Source organism: Saimiri boliviensis, chromosome 17 (genome assembly GCF_048565385.1).
Source record: "Saimiri boliviensis isolate mSaiBol1 chromosome 17, mSaiBol1.pri, whole genome shotgun sequence".
Lineage (NCBI taxonomy): Eukaryota > Metazoa > Chordata > Mammalia > Primates > Cebidae > Saimiri > Saimiri boliviensis.
In genome coordinates, this window is record NC_133465.1 from 21339213 (window position 1) to 21357053 (window position 17841).

Genomic DNA, 17841 nt, shown 5'->3' on the forward strand with positions numbered 1-17841 from the left:
GGTCCTGAAGTCCTTGGCTGAAGCAGTCTTCAAGCCTCGGCCTCCTGAAGTGCCGGGATTACAGGCATGAGCCATGACGCCCCACCTGATTGTAGGAATTTAAACTATTTTATACAGCCACTTTCAAACCACACACACACATCCCTGGTGGCTCCGGGTCACACTTGCAAAACAATGTAAGAAGAAGTGTTAGAGAGAAAGAGATGCGGAGGACAGAGAAGAAGGCAGAATCAGAGGAGGAAAACCTAAGAGAGAAGAAAGGGGCAGAGGAGAATCCAAGGACAGACAGCTGGAGCCTGAGGCCCTTCAGAACCGGCGCCCGCCCTAGCAGCTCTGACCTAGGGGCTCTGCCTGCTGGCTCTTTAGCACCACCAAATTGCTCTGATGGGCCCGAGGCCGGCTCAACAGCCCCGCTTCTCCTCCTCCCCACCCAGTGCTGAACTGCGTAGAAACCCGTTCATGGGGCCTGCTGGTCCAGCCAGCATCCGCTCCCTCTAGGGGCTACCCCGCCTGGCGCCCACACTGTCCCTTTCCTCCTGGAGCTGGAGCAAGGCTTCAGCCTGGATGCCCGTAGGGGTTGGGGGCCAGGGTCTGAGTGGGATGTGAGGAGAGGGCCTAGGGCCCAGCATTTCCCAGCAGATGGGAGGAACTGCACGCTTGCCTTGGCAGAAGCAGCACAGGGCTCAGTTCCCCGGAAAGCTGAAGACACACCCCTGTGTGGCCCAGGGTGATTTTTTTTTTCCTTTTTTTTTTTTTTTTTTTTTTTGAGACGGAGTTTCGCTCTTGTTACCCAGGCTGGAGTGCAATGGTACGATCTCGGCTCACCGCAACCTCCGCCTCCTGGGTTCAGGCAATTCTCCTGCCTCAGCCTCCTGAGTAGCTGAGATTACAGGCACGCGCCACCATGCCCAGCTAATTTTGTGTATTTTTAGTAGAGACGGGGTTTCACCATGTTGACCAAGATGGTCTCGATCTCTTGACCTTGTGATCCACCCGCCTTGACCTTGTAATCCCAAAGTGCTGGGATTACAGGCTTAAGCCACCGTGCCCAGCTTCCTTTTTTTTTTTTTTAGACAGTCTCACTCTGTCACTCAGGCTGGAGTACACTGGCGAGATCTTGGCTCATTGCAACCTCCCAGGTTCAAGTGATTCTCCTGCCTCAGCCTTCAGAGTAGCTGGGATTACAGGCACACACCACAACGCCCAGCTAATTTTTGTATTTTTAGTAGAGGTAGGGTTTTACCATGTTGAGCAGGCTGGTCTCGATCTCTTGACCTCGTGATCCACCCACCTCGGCCTCCCAAGGTGCTGAGATTACAGGCGTGAGCCACTGCGCCTGGCCACTAATATGTCTTTCTCCCCATCCACAGCCCCCGCCCAGAGGAGCAGGCCCTGGAGCTTCAGTGGAAACCTGAGGCTGCCCTGAGTCCCTCTGGGCTGGGCTGGGCTGGGGCAGAGGCAAAAGTGCTGCCAGGGTGAATCTCTGGAGAGAGGGAATTGAAAAGGAAAAGCATCACCAAGGAGGGGGAGAGGGAGGGAGGCCGTGTGGTATGCACACACACACACAGCCTCCGTGACTTAGCCTGAGCCTCCCTGGGAAGAGGCGCATGCTCCTCCCTGCTCTCGGAGCTTTCTTTGCTTCCCTGCCCATCTGTGCTCTCAGCAGTGCCAGCAAAGTTGGCCTCACACTTGAACGGAGCTGGAGGCTCCAGTGTCTTCCTGGGAGCTCCGCAGGGCAGCGGGCAGGCCCCAGCCTCTGAACTCAGCTGGCCTCAAGAAGCCCAGCCCAAGCCTTCCAGCACGCAGCCGGCCCGCCGGCCCTCGGGGGACGCCTCTGCCCTGACGCGGAGGGCCCAGAGTCTGGGCTGGGGAATGGTGCGCTGAGGTCCCTCCAGAGCCCTGTGTCTCCGCCTGGAGCTGCAGCAGCAGCAGCAGCGCAAGGCCAGGCACCCATGGCTGACCTGGGGCAGCCTCAGTTTCCCTCTGCACAGGAGCCGGGCTCCACCTCATCCCTGGACCTGCCGGAGATGGAGAAACTCCTCACCAGGGCAGAGAACAAGGATGGCAAGACCCTGAGTCTGTCCAGCTCCCTCTCGGTGCCTCTGGATCTGGAGCGGAATGACCACGGCCTGCCCTTCAAGGCCATCTCTGAGGGGCAGCTGGAGGCCCCACTGCCTCGGTCCCCCTCCCGGGCCAGCTCCAGAAGGGCCTCCTCCATCGCCACCACCTCCTATGTCCAAGACCGGGGAGCCCCCCGAGATTACCTCATCCTGGCCGTCGCTGCCTGCTTCTGCCCCGTCTGGCCCCTCAACCTCATCCCCCTCATCTTTTCCATCATGGTAAGTGCTGCTCTTCCCTCCAGGGTGGGGCTGGGCCCAGGGGGCGGCATGTCCCCCAGGCAGGCCCCACACACAATGCCTGGGGTGTGGAGGAGAGATGGGTGTGGGGGCTTGAGGGACACCCCTTTTCTCGCTGGCCTCCCTTCCCCTTGGGAGGGGCCCCGGGGCCGGGAAGGCGTCTGCTCTATTCTCTCATCTCTGCTTCTGGGCATCACTGCTCGACTGTGCCTGTGGCTCAGGGAGGGCACTCAGGAGCTGCTGGTGTTAAGTCCCACAGGGCAGAGAGACTGCCAGGCTGCGGGGTGTGCTACGTTTGGAGGGAGGGGCTGCCCCATAGTCAGCCCTGAGTGGGGCTGTCTCAGCAGGGGCTGCCACCTGACGGGGGTCCCAGGGCCCTGTGTTCCCAGGAACCTGTCCTCCAGGGCACCTGGGCGCTCCTAGCCTCTCTCAGCTCTGGTTTCCAAGAGCGGCAGCGTCTTCCCTGCAGGGCACTAAGAGCTCAGGGCCAGGCTCCCCAGGGAGCCTGAGGGAGCACGAGGAGGGGATAGCGCGCAGGCTGCTCCTCCCGAGGGTGGAGTCCCCCAGAGCCCTCTGCAGCTCTGCAGCTGCGCTGATTTCAGCCTCCGTCTTCAGAGCAGGGCAGGTCTGGGTCACAAGTGAAACGTAAGCATCAGAGGGCACAGCCCGCCTCGCCCAGGAAGGGGCATGTGCCACGTTTTTACATCTACAGGGTTTTGAGTGAACTGTCTTAGATTGTGTCCAGTCCAAGCCATCTGGGTACAGCTACTTATAAAGGATTCCATAGAATGTGTCAGCAGATATTGGCAAGGGACTTTTGAAGTCCAGGAAGAGAGAGTTACAAAAGGTGGGGGGAGAGAGCAGGGCAGGCGACGCTTTCAGAGTGAGGGCAGGGGCGGCCGTGGGGACGAAAGCACTGGCCCAGGCTGGTCGGGGCCAGAGGACGGCGAGGGAGGTGGGCGTCAGCCCAGCCGGGAGCAGCTTCCTGGAGAGCCATGGGCAGTGGGCCCCCAGGAGCGGTCCTCTGAGAAAGCTCCTCTCTCCTCAAACGCATACCTCTGTCGTCTGCTTCAGTGAGGCCCAGTCTCCCTCCACGGAAGCTTTCCCCAACCTGAAGGATGGGCCTGGGCTCGGGAAGCTTTGGGGCAGTTCTCCGTGATCCCTGCTGTTCCCAGGGACCGCATGCGGGTAGAGCCAAGACCCAGGGGCGCAGCAGTGGCTCTGGGCAGGGCCCATGTCTCAGTTACAGGGAAGGGTCCCAGGAGGGGACCAGATTTGGGGAGGAAAGCCCCCCAAGGGCTCGGGAGAAAACAGCTGCTGAAACCACCTCCTGGTGGGCAGCAGGGGCAGAGGCTGCGTGGAACCTGTCTTTGTCCACAGGAGGCCAAGCCCAGGACTCTGAGACCACAGAACCCACCCAGTGCCTTGCCACATTCTTTCAGGCTTTTTGTTTTGTTTTGAGACGGAGTCTCACTCTGTCTCCCAGGCTGGAGTGCAATGGCAGAATCTTGGCTCCCTGCAAACTCCGCCTCCCAGGTTCAAGTGATTCTCCTGCCTCAGCTTCCTGAGTAGCTGGGATTACAGGTGCCCGCCACCATGCCTGGCTAAGTTTTGTATTTTTAGTAGAGACGTGGTTTGGCCATATTGGCCAGGCTGGTCTCGAATTCCTGACCTTGTGATACACCCTCCTCAGCCTCCCAAAGTGTTGGGATTACAGGCATGAGCCACCGTACCCAGCCTTTTTTTTTTTTTTTTTTTTTTTTCCTTTTTGAGATGGAGTCTTGCTCTGCCGCCCAGGCTGGAGTGCAACAGCGCGATCTCGGCTCACTGCAGCCTCCTTCTCCTGGTTTCAGGCAATTCTCCTGCCTCAGCCTCACGAGTAGCTGGGACTACAGGCACCTGCCAGCATGCCCAGCAAATTTTTGTGTTTTGAGAAGAGACAGGGTTTCACTGTGTTGGCCAGGCTGGTCTCCAACTCTTGACCTCAGGTGATCCGCCCGCCTCCCCTCCCAAAGTGCTGGGATTACAAGCGTGAGCCACCGCACCTGGCCCCTTTTACGGTTTTTGAGTCAGGTCTGATGAACACTGGTTTGGGCACAAGGAATAGAGTGCTGGCCAGACACCATCACCAATTCCTGGAGCCTCTGGGCAGCGGGGAGGGGCTCTTAAACAGATTCTTATGACATACTGCAGAAGTGTCCCTGTCAGATATACCCACGAGGTGATTAGGTGGCCCCGGGAAAGTCATTCACGGCCCTCCTCCTCGGCATTCCTGTCTGCAGAATGGCCATCATGTAACGCCTGCTCGAGAGCCAGGAGGAGGTGAGATGGGACAGGCCACGTCCAGTGCTCAGAGCAACACCAGCAGGGCGTGGGGGCTTGCGTGGTAATGGTACGTGAGGAGCAGCTGGGAGTCTCCCCGGGGGAAGATGGGAAGCCATCGCAGGTTTCTGGAAACGGCTTTCTTGAGACAGAACTTGCATACCCCTCAAGGCACCGATCTAAACTGCAGTGGTTTTTAGCATATCCACACACAGGTGCAGCCACAGCCGCAGTCCATTTTGAACACTTGCCTCATCTCCAAAAGAAACCCTGTACCCCGGCCGGGCACGGTGGCTCAAGCCTGTCAGCACTTTGGGAGGCCAAGGTGGGAGGATCACCTGAAGTCAGAAGCTCGAGACCAGCCTGGCCAACATGGAGAAACCCGGTCTCTACTGAAAATACAAAGAGATTAGCCGGGCGTGGTGCTGTGCACTTGCAATCCCAGCTACTTGGGAGGCGGAGGCAGGAGAATCGCTTGAACCCGGGAGGTGGCGGTGGCAGTGAGCCAAGATCCAGCCACTCTGGGTGACAGAGCAAGAGTCCATCTTTAAAAAGGAAAAGAAAGGAAACGAACCCTGCACCGTTCACCCGTCACCCTCCACCCCCGACCCCTCACGGCAGTCTCCTTTCTGTTTCTGTAGCTCTGCCCGTTCCGCGCATGGCGTGATGAGTGGAATGATACGGGATGAGGCCTGTGTCACTGCCCCGCTCACTTTGCATAACGCCTTCAAGCATCACCCCCGCTGTACCAGCAGCAAGTTGTAGGCTTTGCAGCCGAGAGGAGTGTGGTTGGATTTCCATTTTGCCGGATCCGTCTGGGTCGGGGTGAGAGGAGGGGCTGGAGGGGATGAGGCTCGCGCTCAGGAGAGGTCACCTTGGTAGGAATGCAGGCCAGAGGTGAAGAGGCCTGGACCCAGACCAGGGCCAGGGCCAGGGCGGGCTTCTGGAACCCTCTGAGAGTTGTTGCACTGACCATTCATTCATTCAGTCGACTTGAATGGCAAGGGGCTTGTGCTGAGGGAACGAAGTGGTGGAGGACTGTCAGGCTCCGTGAATGAATGCGTCTCTCTTATGAAGCAGGTGGAGGACGGTCAGGTCCCCGTGAATGAATGCGCTTCTTTCATGCACCAGGCGCTGTGTTGGCTTCTGGGAAGCAGAGGATCGGAGTAGAAGGTCTGACTAACATGGCAGAGCTGGGAGGGGGTGATGGGGGACGGAGGCGGCAGGGATCTCACTCTAGGAATTTACATTTTGGCTGGGCAAGGTGGCTCACACCTGTAATTCCAGCACTTCAGGAGGTCAAGGCTGGCGGATCACTTGAGGTCAAGTGTTCAAGACCAACCTAGCCAACATGGTGAAACCCTGCCTTTACTAAACATACAAAAAAAATTAGCCAGGCATGGTGGCAGGTCCTGTAATACCAGTTACTAGAGAGGCTGAGGCAGGAGAATCTCTTCGACCCAGGAAGCAGAGGCTGCAGTGAGCTGAGGTCATGCTATTGCATTCCAGCCTGGGTGACAGAGTGAGATTCCATCTCAAAAAAATAAAAAAAATAAATACTGAAGCCACCTTAGAGAGGTGTAAAGGCCTCTAACATCTAGGGGGTGGGCTGAGGGGAGTGGACAGAAAAGTGTTTGGAAGAGCGATTCCAGGAGCTGGAAGGAAATCTAGGAAAGAGGGAGAGACTCCGGGAAGGAGGGAGTCTGAGGAAGGGAGGCCAGGTTCAGTAAGTGTGGAAGCGTCCACTGGCTTGGCCACGCGCAGGTCCCCGGTAACCGGGAATGCAGGGGCCTCGGCAAAATGGAGAGAGACAGATGATTGACGGCTGAGGTCCCTGAAGCAGTGGAGAGATGGGAGGCAAAGCCCAGGAAGAAAGAGCCCCCTCCCCGCCCCTGGGAGCCTGAGAGGCCGAGCGGGCAGGGACATGTGGACCTGCTCAGAGGGACGGGGCTGGCTCATGCTGCATGGCCTCCATCCTCCAGGGATGTGGGACCAAGGTCATTTGCTGAGAAATAGGGGCCTGGTGGCAGCGGGGAGGGGAAGTGCCCAGGGACACACAGGTCAATGGCCCGAGGCCTCTGCTGAGGCTGGAGACCATGGATGTGGGGTATTGGGATAGACCTGTGGGGTATTGGGATAGACCTGTGGGTGTTGGGATTGTCCTGTGGGTGTTGGGATCAGCCTGTGGGGTGTTGGGATTGTCCTGTGGGTGTTGGGATTGTCCTGTGGGGTGTGATCCTCCTGTGGGGTGTTGGGATTGTCCTGTGGGGTGTTGGGATTGTCCTGTGGGGTGTAGGGATTGTCCTGTGGGGTGTTGGGATTGTCTTGTGGTTGTTGGGATTGTCCTGTGGGTGTTGGGATCAGCCTGTGGGGCGTGATTGTCCTGTGGGGTGTTGGGATTGTCCTGTGGGTGTCTGCCCACCTTGGCCTCTCAAACTGCTGAGATTACAGGCGAGAGCCACTGCACCTGGCCAGGGCCTTTCTTGGTCTGGCCTTGTCACCTCCCTGGTAGCTTCTTGTACCACGCCCACATCATGTTCCACGCTCTGCCCCATCTCTCCATCTGTAAAATGGGCTAATCACAATCCCTGCCTCATGGGAACATTAGGAAGGTGACATGGTTTGGCTGTGTCCCCACCCACATCTCATCTTGAATTGTAGCTCCCATAACCCCCACATGTCATGGGAGGGACCCAGTGGCGATAACTGAATCATGGGGCCAGTTACCCTCATGCCGCTGTTCTCATGATAGTGAGTTCTCACGAGATCTCATGGATTTCTTTTGAGATGAAGTTTCACTATTTTTTTTTTTTTTTTTTTTTTTTTTGAGATGGAGTCTTGCTCTGTTTGCCCAGGCTGGAGTGAAGCAGGGGCATGATCTTGGCTCACCACAACCTCTGTCTCCCGGGTTCAAGCAATTCTCCTGGCTCAGCCTCCAGAGTAGCTGGGATTACAGGTGCCTACCACCATGCCCAGCTAATTTTTGTGTTTTTAGTAGAGGCAGGATTTCACCTTGTTGGCCAGGCTGGTCTTGAACTCCTGACCTCAAGTGATCCACCTGCCTCAGCCTCCCAAAGTGCTGGGATTACAGTCATGAGCCACTGCGCCTGGACGTAGTTTTGCCCTTTTTGGCCAGGCTGGAGTGCAGTGGCACAATCTGAGCTCACTGCAACCTCCGCATCCCAGGTCTAAACAATTCTGCCTCAGCCTCCTGAGTAGCTGGGATTACAGGCACCTGCCACCACGCCTGACTAATTTTTGTATTTGTAGTAGAGATGGGGTTTCACCACGTTGGTCAGGCTGGTCTCGAACTCCTGACCTCCCACCTCACCTGATTCGCCCACCTCAGCCTCCCAAAGTGCTGGGATTACAGGCGTGAGCCACCACCCCCAGATGACAATTGTTTTTTGAACACCTACACATTTGCCATGCAGTGCCTTTGCACGTGGCTGTCCTCTCTCCCTGGGATACTCCTTCTTCCTTTCAAAACAAACAATCTCTTGCCCATCCTTCCCATCTCGACTCAAATGTCCTTCCTCCCAGAGGTCTTCCCTCAGGCTCCCCGCTCATCAGGTGCCTCTTCTTTGTCATGCTACCCACAGTTGCGTTTTTACCTTTCTTCAAGTCATCATAACTGAAGCCAGTGGGCTGGAAGTTCTGTGAGGACAGGAACTGGGATGCCCCTCCATGCCACTGTATCCTGGACCTGGTATAAATATAGACAGTGTGAATCAGTGGCATGGGGAAAGCATAAAGAAGAACAGAGATTGGTGCTGGGGGGATCTTCGAGAGGTTGTTGCCTCAGCTCAGGTGAGAATTGGTGCTTGGAACTAGGGCATGTGAGAGGAAGTTGGAGAGGAGAGGGGCAATGGGATTGACCGGGAGGGGAAACTCACTCGAAGGGTGGAGTGCAAAAGTTAAAGAGGAAAGAGGCCGGGCACGGTGGCTCAGGCCTGTAATCCCAGCACTTTGGGAGGCTGAGGTGGGCAGATCACAAAGTCAGGAGATCGAGACCATCCTGGACAACATGGTAAAACACTGTCTCTAATAAAAATACAAAAAGTAGCCAGGCATGGTGGCATGTGCCTGTAGTCCCAGCTACTCGGGAGGCTGAGGCAGGAGAATCATTTGAACCTGGGAGGTGGAGGTTGCAGTGAACTGAGATTGCACTACTGCCCTCCAGCCTGGGCGACAGAGCAAGACTCTGTCTCAAAAAAAAAAAAAAAAAAAAAAAAAAAAAAGGCCGGGCGCAGTGGCTCAAGCCTGTAATCCCAGCACTTTGGGAGGCTGAGGCTGGTGGATCACGAGGTCAAGAGATCGAGACCATCCTGGTCAACATGGTGAAACCCCATCTCTACTAAAAATACACAAAATTAGCTGGGCATGGTGGCACGTGCCTGTAATCCCAGCTACTCAGGAGGCTGAGGCAGGAGAATTGCCTGAACCCAGGAGGCGGAGCTTGCGGTGAGCCAAGATCGCGCCATTGCACTCCAGCCTGTGTAACAAGAGCAAAACTCCGTCTCAAAAAGAAAAAGAAAAAGAAAAAGAAAGAGGAAATAAACATGAAAAGCAGCTCAACACTCAAAGACAGATTTATTTCAGAGAACAAATCTGAGATGGGCTTCTGGCGGATTTTGGTCAGGAGCATTCTCTCTTACAGACTAAAGATATTTAAGGGTTTTGGAAGCAGGGGGCTTAACATAGGTTCAGAATATTTCTGTGTAAGGGAAAGTTGATTGCAGGTTGGAATGTCTCTGGTTTCAGGGTTAGCATCTTTCTGGTTGGAGAGGGATTCATCTTGGGGTTGGAATGTTTGTGGTTATGCTGACATTAGCCATTAGGCTGATGTTTTGGGGCTGGATTTAGTTGGTTTTTTAATCAAGGGGAACTTAGACCAGTGGCATTTGTCCAAGATAATGGCACTCCTGCTCCATCACGGAGGGCAGAGGAGTCGTCACGGAGAGGGAGGAGCTCAGGCTTGATCAAGTGGGAGGAGGAGCACAAGAGAACACAGGGGTTGAGTTTGCCGTCACACTGTCATGCTGTCCCAGAAGGGGCTTGGAATGGAAGCGCGGGGCTGGGTGGAGGCTGGTTAGAATTCTGAGCGGTGAAGAGAACAGGACCCCAAGAGGGCACTACACAGAAGAACACAGAGAGGCAGGGGCATGCCTCTGAAGCTCAGCTGCCTCCTCAGGGACGGGGACTGCGTTGCCAACCTCCCAGGGTGATTCTGAGGCTGAATGAGGTAATGTAGGTATAGTCCCTAGCAGGCTGCCTGGCATGAAGTCAGCGCATTGTCATCATTTTCATCATACTTAACTGCATTTTCATGTTGAACTCAGGATCCTCAAATAATCAGAAAATAAAATAACCAAGTGACTTCCCTGAGGCCCTGAAATCAGCCACACCATTAGAGGACTCCTACTTGTGCCTGTTCTGGGGCACAGGGACACAAGACACCCAAAGAGGCTTGGCCCCACCTCTCTCCGAGTCACCCCAGGACCCTCCTAGGGCTCCTCTTTGTCCCTGAACTCTCCGACTCCCACCTCATTCATCTTAACTAGGTTCAGGAAGAACCCAGCTCACTGAGGAGGAGTGATACATCAAATCAGGCCCCTGTGAGGCCACACGTGGCTCCCCCCGAGTCCTGGTCTCACGGGACAGCCTCAAAGTGTTTCATGTTTCTGCTCTGCGTGATCCCAGAAGCAACTTGATTCAACAAGGACATGGGTGGGAAATGGAGGCTGTGAAGACAATGTCTTCTTTTTTTTTGAGACGGAATCTTGCTCTGTCACCCAGGCTGGAGTGCAGTGATGTGATCTCGGCTCACTGCAACCTCCACGTCCCACATTCAAGCGATTCTCCTGCCTCAGCCTCCCAAGTAGTTGGAATTACAGGCACGCACCATCACGCCCAGCTAATTTTTGTATTTTTAATAGAGATGGGGGTTTACCATGTTGGCCAGGCTGTTCTCAAACTCCTGACCTCATGGTCCACCCACCTTGGCCTCTCAAAGTGCTGGGATTATAGGCGTGAGCCACCACACCTGGCCCACAATGTCTTTTCTGTGGCAGGGTCAGGGGTGGGGAATGCCCACAGAGGACAGGAGGCAGCTGTGTCAGGCTGCAGGAGGAGCCTCAGGGACTGTCTTGGGACCCCCATGCAGCTGCAGAGCGGAGCTTTGCGCTGGGGTCTGGAGGGGCCTGGACCTGGTTCACCCTCTCAGGCCAGCGGCCTCTACCCTGCCACCTACCACCACCGCCCCGCCATCACCACCCTGAGAAGTGCCAGGCTTTGCTGGGTTCTGCTCCTGGCTGTCCCCAGCCGGTGAGGGACAGGTGTGGTCAGGGGTCCGCACAAGAGGCCCAGGCCACTTCTCCAGGGGGAGCCCTCTTTCTCTCCCCCAGAGTGTGGGTTGCCATGGGCACAGGGTGTGTCCGGGACCCAGGCTCCGGCTGCCCCAGGGCCACCTGCCGAGCCCCGCACAGCGGACACACAGCCTTCCTGAGTCCTCTCCCTGCTCTCTCCGCAGTCTCGGAGTAGCCTGCAGCAGGGGGACACGGACGGTGCCCGGAGGCTGGGCCGCCTGGCCCGAATGCTCAGCATCACCCTCATCATCATGGGCATCATCATCATCATTGCGGCTGTGACCGTCAACTTCGCAGGTGAGACCCAGCTCCATGGGACGGAGGGAGCCAACTCACCTGGCATGAGGACCGCACAAGGGCATACCCAGCCTGGGGGGGCAGAGGTGGTTCGTTCAGGGAAGAAGGGACGGTGGGGTCACGGCCTTGTCTTTGAACTCCAGAAAAAGGGACCCAGTTCCCAACAGGGACCAGTGGAGTGGGGATGAGCAGTGGACTTGTCTTCTGCCTGGAGAGCGAATCAGGTGTGGGAAGAGCACAACCTCTGAGTCACAGGCCAGGAGCTTCAGCCTCCACTCTGATGGCCCTGGGGCCAGGCGGGTGTCCCGATAGCTGAGCCTGGGGTCCCACATATCACATATCCCACACAGCGCTGAGCCTCCAGCACAGGCTTTGTGAGCAGCACCTGAGATAACGGATGTGACTGTGCTTTGTAAACACAGGCATCCCTGCGCAGCCACTGGGGTACACCAGAAAGCAGTGCATATGCTGGGACGCAGAAAGTGACCCTCCTATGAGCACCCGCAGGCAGCCGGGTGAGGTCCTCCAAGCAGGGGAACCATTTTATTTTTTTTGAGACACAGTTGCACTCTTATTGCCCAGGCTGGAGTGAAATGGCCCAATCTCGGCTCACTGCAGCCTCCACCTCCTGGGTTCAAGTGAGTGATTCTCCTGCCTCAGCCTCCCAAGTAGCTGGGATTACAGGCACCCGCCACCACACCCAACCAACTAATTTTTGTATTTTTAGTAGAAACGGGATTTCACCATGTTGGTCAAGCTGGTCTCAAACTCCTGACCTGGTGACCCACCCACCTCAGCCTCCCAAAGTGCTGGGATTACAGGTGTGAACCACCATGCCCAGCCCTTATTATTATTATTATTTTCTTGAGACAGAATCTTGCTTTGTCGCCAGGCTGGAGTGCAGTGGTGCAGTCTCAGCTCACTGCAGCCTCTGCCTCCTGGGTTCAAGCAATTCTCCTGCCTCAGCCTCCCAAGTAGCTGGGACCACAGGCACGCGCCACCATGCCCAGCTAATTTTTGTATTTTCAGTAGAGACGGGGTTTCACCATGTTGGCCAGGATGGTCTCGATCTCCTGACCTGGTAACCCACCTGCCTCGGCCTCCCAAAGTGCTGGGATTTCAGGCGTGAGCCACCGCGCCTGGCCAGAGCCGCACACCTTTTAAGGTCCCGGAGCTAAGCAGGGAAAGCTGTGTCCACAGTTCTACGGCAGATGTCCCAGGGCTGGTTGGGACTGGCTCCGTTAGGGTTGCATGCCACCTCTGGACCGGTCACCAAGGCCACAGTCCTCTCATTGGCAGGAGTTCAGTTCCTCCAAGAACCCCAAACTGAAAAGGGCCCCGGTCCTGTGCCTTCCCTGTGACTTTCCCACTGGGAACCAGAAACCCAAGCCCTCCAACCGGGACATGAGAGCCCGCGTTCTGAGCGCTGTTCTGCGGTAATTTTTCCCTACAGTTCAGAGGAAATGAACGGAGAAGGGAGCTGGACTCGCAGAAGCCCCTGGCCACCGGGAGAGCTCTGACCCACGCCCCCCACACCACGGGAGGGCAGGGGTGACCGCCCAGCATCTGCCTGTCCCCACGCTCCAGAAGCACAAACTCAGCGGGAAACTCCACGGTCGCCCACTGTCGGCCCACACCGAGGGGAGGCCTGGGGTCGGAAGGCCTGCGGGCCACTCGGTGGTCTACTGTCACCCACACATCCTGGGACGTCAACCCCAGCGCCCTGGCTCATTTCTCATTCCCAAAACTTCCTGGACTCTACAAACCACGAAAACTGCCAGGACGAGGAAAAAACCCAGCGACCCACCCGAGACACGCCGGCAGGGAGAGAAGCCGCAGAGTCCCCCCACCCCCGCCTCAGTCTGTGGACCCAGAGCACAGACGTGCGGACTCATCCTTTGCATTTTCCTCAGGTGGGGACAGAACGGACCGTTTGGCACACTTCCTGCCACACGCACGCTGTGATCCCAGCCTGGGTCCCGGGTGGGCAAGGGCGGAGCTGGGCTGGCATAGGCCTGACCCCGGCAGGCACCTGGGCCGTGCCACTCCCTGGAAGGAGGCAGCCGCCTTGCTTCTTCCTCCACTGTTGGTGAAGACAGGACAGGGTCAGGGGCAGCGTGACCCACACCCCTCCTCCCAGACGTTTCAGCGTTGGGAGCGCCTCTCGAGGACCCTGGTCTCAGGATGTCTCCCAGGAAAAGCCCATCTGCTCCTCCTCCTCCTCGTGCTGTGGCCCAAGGCACCGACCAGAGCTCCTGGGACCTGACCTGGCCAAGGTCAGCGGCGGGGAGGGCCAAGGTCTGCGCGCTGGTCCTGCCGTGGCCTCCTCAGTGGTCTGGGATGCAGCTCGCGGCCCCGGGTGGTGTGGCTCGGGGGGGCTCAGACGTCCATCCCAGCCCTATGCTCTGTGCTCTGCGCTTGGCCCTGGGCCCCTGACCATCCTAGAGGAGGTTTTGGGGCCACCCCTGGGGGGACTTCCAGGGGATCTCAGGCTGTCAGGGGCGTTTGTGCCACCTGCAAGGGTGTGAGCCAGAGCGTTTTCATGGGGTCTGTTGTTTCTCAACAGTCATGAGACAAAGTGAAGGGCTTGGCTGAAGGCCCAGTCTGCACAGGAGTTGGGGGAGCAGGTTTGGGAACATACTCACACGCAGAGCCTGGGGCCTGGACGCCACGGCCTCTGTGTCCTAGGACCTAATGCAGCCCCAAAAGGAGCCAAGCAGGGTCCCGGCCTCCTCCCTGGCTCCAGACCCATGATTTTCCATAGACTTCCTTCTCCCTGGCCCAGGCTCCAGCCTCAGAGACCTCTCCTGCCCCCGCCTTCCCTCCGGGCTGCCCCTCCCAGGCCCCGGACAGGGTGCTCTCCTGCCCTGGGAGGCCCCACCTCAGCCGGTCACTGCCTTCTGGGAAGGGTTCCCAGCCACAGCCAGACTGGCCCAAGGCTGTTGGGAGTCAGCATCCTCTGCGCCCCATCAGGACCCTCCTGCCTCCTCTCCAGGGCCCTGGTTCATCCCCCCACCCTCCTCGGAGGCCCAGGGAGGGAAGAGCAGGTCAGTACAGAGGTTCTGTCTACAGGGAGGACCCTGGGTCTGCGCACAGCTGGAGCTCTGAGCCTTCCAGACAGAGCCCATGTGACAACAGACGGTGGGGGTGCAGGGTTCAGGGCTGCAGGGCTTGGGGGTGCTGGGTTCAGGGGGTGCTGGGCTGGTCCTCTGAGGCTGGTGTTCCTACATCAGTCCCCCACCTGGGGAATAAACCCCAACCTCTCCTGGTCATACAGTAGGGATGGGTTGGGTTTTCTTTGCCGGATCTTGGAGGCTGAAATAGATACCCCTACTTGGAGGAGGGAGCACAGAGCGTTTGTGCCACCCCAGAAGTCATGTCACATGGGGAGACCTGAGGTGGGTGGAAGTGGCCTCAGCTCTGGAAGGAGGGTGATGAGAGGGTGGTTTCCCGACAGGCCCCGGGGTCCGCGGCCTCAGCCACTCAGGGGAGGAGACAAACGAACCAAGGGCTGAGGGACTGTCACGGGGGATCATGATACCAGAAGGACTCTAGGTGCCCTTGGAGCAAGCACATGCCCAGACCTTCTCACACGCACACACACACAGGCTTCGCTGAGCACTCCATCACACACACACACACACACACACACGTACACATGCACACACAGACCTTCCCTCTCACACACACACACAGAGGCTCCACTGAGCACTCCATCACACATACACACACATACACACACAGACCTTCTCACACACACACACACACAAACCTTCACACACACACACACAGACCTTCTCACACACACAGACCTCACACACACACACAGACCTTCACACACACACACAGACCTTCTCACACACACACACACAGACTTTCTCACACAGAGACCTCACACGTGCGTGCACACACACAGACCTTCTCACACATACACACACAGACCTCTTACACACACAACCTTCTCACACACACATACACATGTACACACAGACCTCACACATGCAGACCTTCTTACACGCACACAGACCTTCACACACACACACACACACACACAGACCTTCTCACACACACAGAGACCTTCTCACACACACATACCTTCTCACACATGCAGACCTCTCTTACACACACACAGGACCTTCTCACACACACATGTGTACACACACACAGACCTTCACACACACACATGCAGACCACACACACAGGCCTCTTACACACACACATGACCTTCTCACACACACACATACACGTGTACACACACAGACCTTCACACGCACCTCACATACACATACACATGCACACACACAATCTCACATACACATGCAGACCTTCTCACACACGCAGACCTTCTCTGTTACACACACACAGACCTTCACACACACACAGACCTTCTCTCTCTTACACACACACGCACACAGGTGCGTGATCATTCACACTGAGAACCCAGGGCAGCCACAGGCCCTGCTTCGGGAGGCCATTGCAGACGCCCCAGGAAGGGGCAGAGCCAGAACATGCTTCCACGCCGGCGAGGGTGACAGAGTTTCCTAGGGCGCCAGGGACAGAGCTCAGAAGCCCCCCAGGTGTGTGGAGGCAGCGGAGGCCCGCAGATCACAGAGCAGGAGGAGAAAGCCATTCTGGACACCAAGGGACCGGGAGGGAGGGTCCCCGCAGCCCCTGCCCCACGCTGCATGGAGGCTGGAGGGGACAGTGGCCCCGGTGTCCCAGCTGCACCGTGAGTCCAGCCACCACCTGGAAGAACCAGTGGCCCAGCCTAAGGCACCAACCCAGCCACTCCCCGGGTCCCACAGGGAGGAGCAAGAACTCCCCCCAACACGCCCTCCGCCACCTACACCAGTGACACCGCATGGAAAGGAATAAACCTGAGCATGCACGCTCACCTCGGCCTGTGTGTTTGTGCTGCTGGGGTCGAGGGGGTTCCGAACAGTGAGAGCACAAGCGGCCCACTCTGCCCGCGGCCCCAGGGCCAGGCTGAGGCTGGGCAGCGGGAACCTGGCAGCGGAACCTGGCACCCTGGGGCTCCGTGGCCAACGTGAGGTGTTCCCCTGAGCAAGTCACCTGTCCACTCCGGACGCAGTTTCTCCAACTATAAAGCAAGGGGTGAAGCCAGTCTCAACTCCTGCAGTCCTTTCTGCACAGATCCCAGGGACAGGCTAGAGTTCGAGACCAGCCTGAAACGTGGTGAGACTGTCTCCCAGAAAATTTAAAAATCAGCCAGGCATGGTAGTGCACGCCTGTGGTCCCAGCTACTCAGGAGGCTGAGGTGGGAGGATCGCTGGAGCCAGAGAAGTTGCAGCTACAGTGAGTAGAGCCGTGACTGTGCCAACACACTCCAGCCTGAGCAACAGAGTGAAACCCTGTCTCAATTTTAAAAAGAAAAATTAAAAAGCAGGCCAGGCACAGTGGCTCATGCCTGTCATCCCAGCACTTTGGGAGGCCAAGGCAGGCGGATCACCTGAGGTTTGGAGTTCGAGACCAGCTTGACCAACGTGGAGAAACCCCATCTCTACTAAAAATACAAAAATAGTCAGGCATAGTGGCAGGCGCCTGTAGTCCCAGCTACTTGGGAGGCTGAGGCGGGAGAATCGCTTGAACCCAGGAGGCGGAGGTTGCAGTGACCTGAGATCGCGCCACTGCACTCCAGCCTGGGCTATAAGAGCGAAACTACTTCCCAAAAAACAAGTAAACAAACAAACAGCAGGCTGGGCACGGTGGCTCACACCTGTAATCTCAACACTTTGGGAGGCCGAGGTGGGCAGATCACTTGTGGTCAGGAGTTCAAGACCAGCCTGGCCAGCACGGTGAAACCCCCGTCTCTACTAAAAATACAAAAATTAGCCAGGCAAGGTGGCTTGTGCCTGCAGTCCCTACTCTGGAGGCTGAGGCAGGAGAATCGCTCGAACTCGGGAGGCAGAGGTTGCAGTGAGCCAAGATCACACCACTGCGCTCCAGCCTGGCGATAGAGTGAGACTCTATCTCCAAAAAAAAGAAAAAACAGCAGTATCAGCGGGCAGGTTCCTGGTACGTGTCCCACACTTTGCAGTCACTGTAAACCCACATGGCAGTCCCTTGAGGTCACTAGCATCATGATCCCGGGGTTCACACTGGTAAACTGAGGCTCGGGGGCTTGTCTGTATCCCCGGCACACATAAGTGAGTAAACGCTGACCTGACCAGACTCCCAGGCCTATCTGCTCCCAGAGTGGGCTTCCTGCTGCCACACTTTGCTCTCTGAAAAGGAAAAAGCTTCTGGGGGGACGGTGAGGGTTGGCTGTGTAGAGTGGGCGAGGGGGCCACTTTTCCAGCCTGCAGGTGGAGCAGGCAGGGTGTTTATGGTGGAAGGTGGAAAGGGCCTGATGGGGACAGGCCAAAGGGGCCAGTGGTGTGGACAGAGCCGCCAGGCTGGGTGGCCAACACGGAGGAGCTCAGCATTGCCAGCCCTGAGGCCAAGGGTGGGGCTGAAGCGTGAGGGACAGCAGAGCT

The 17841-nt window shown here is 57.1% G+C and overlaps 1 protein-coding gene across 1 annotated transcript; it reads left to right on the forward strand.

Annotated features, from left to right (window-relative positions):
• Nucleotides 1–1590: 1590 nt before the first annotated feature.
• TRARG1 (trafficking regulator of GLUT4 (SLC2A4) 1) lies at nt 1591–16238 on the forward strand. The gene is made up of 3 exons (XM_010339961.3): nt 1591–2339; nt 11212–11344; nt 12798–16238. Exons 1-3 carry the CDS (start codon nt 1953–1955, stop codon nt 12809–12811), a joined length of 534 nt encoding a protein of 177 aa, XP_010338263.2. The 5' UTR covers nt 1591–1952; the 3' UTR covers nt 12812–16238.
• The last annotated feature ends 1603 nt before the right edge of the window (nt 16239–17841 follow it).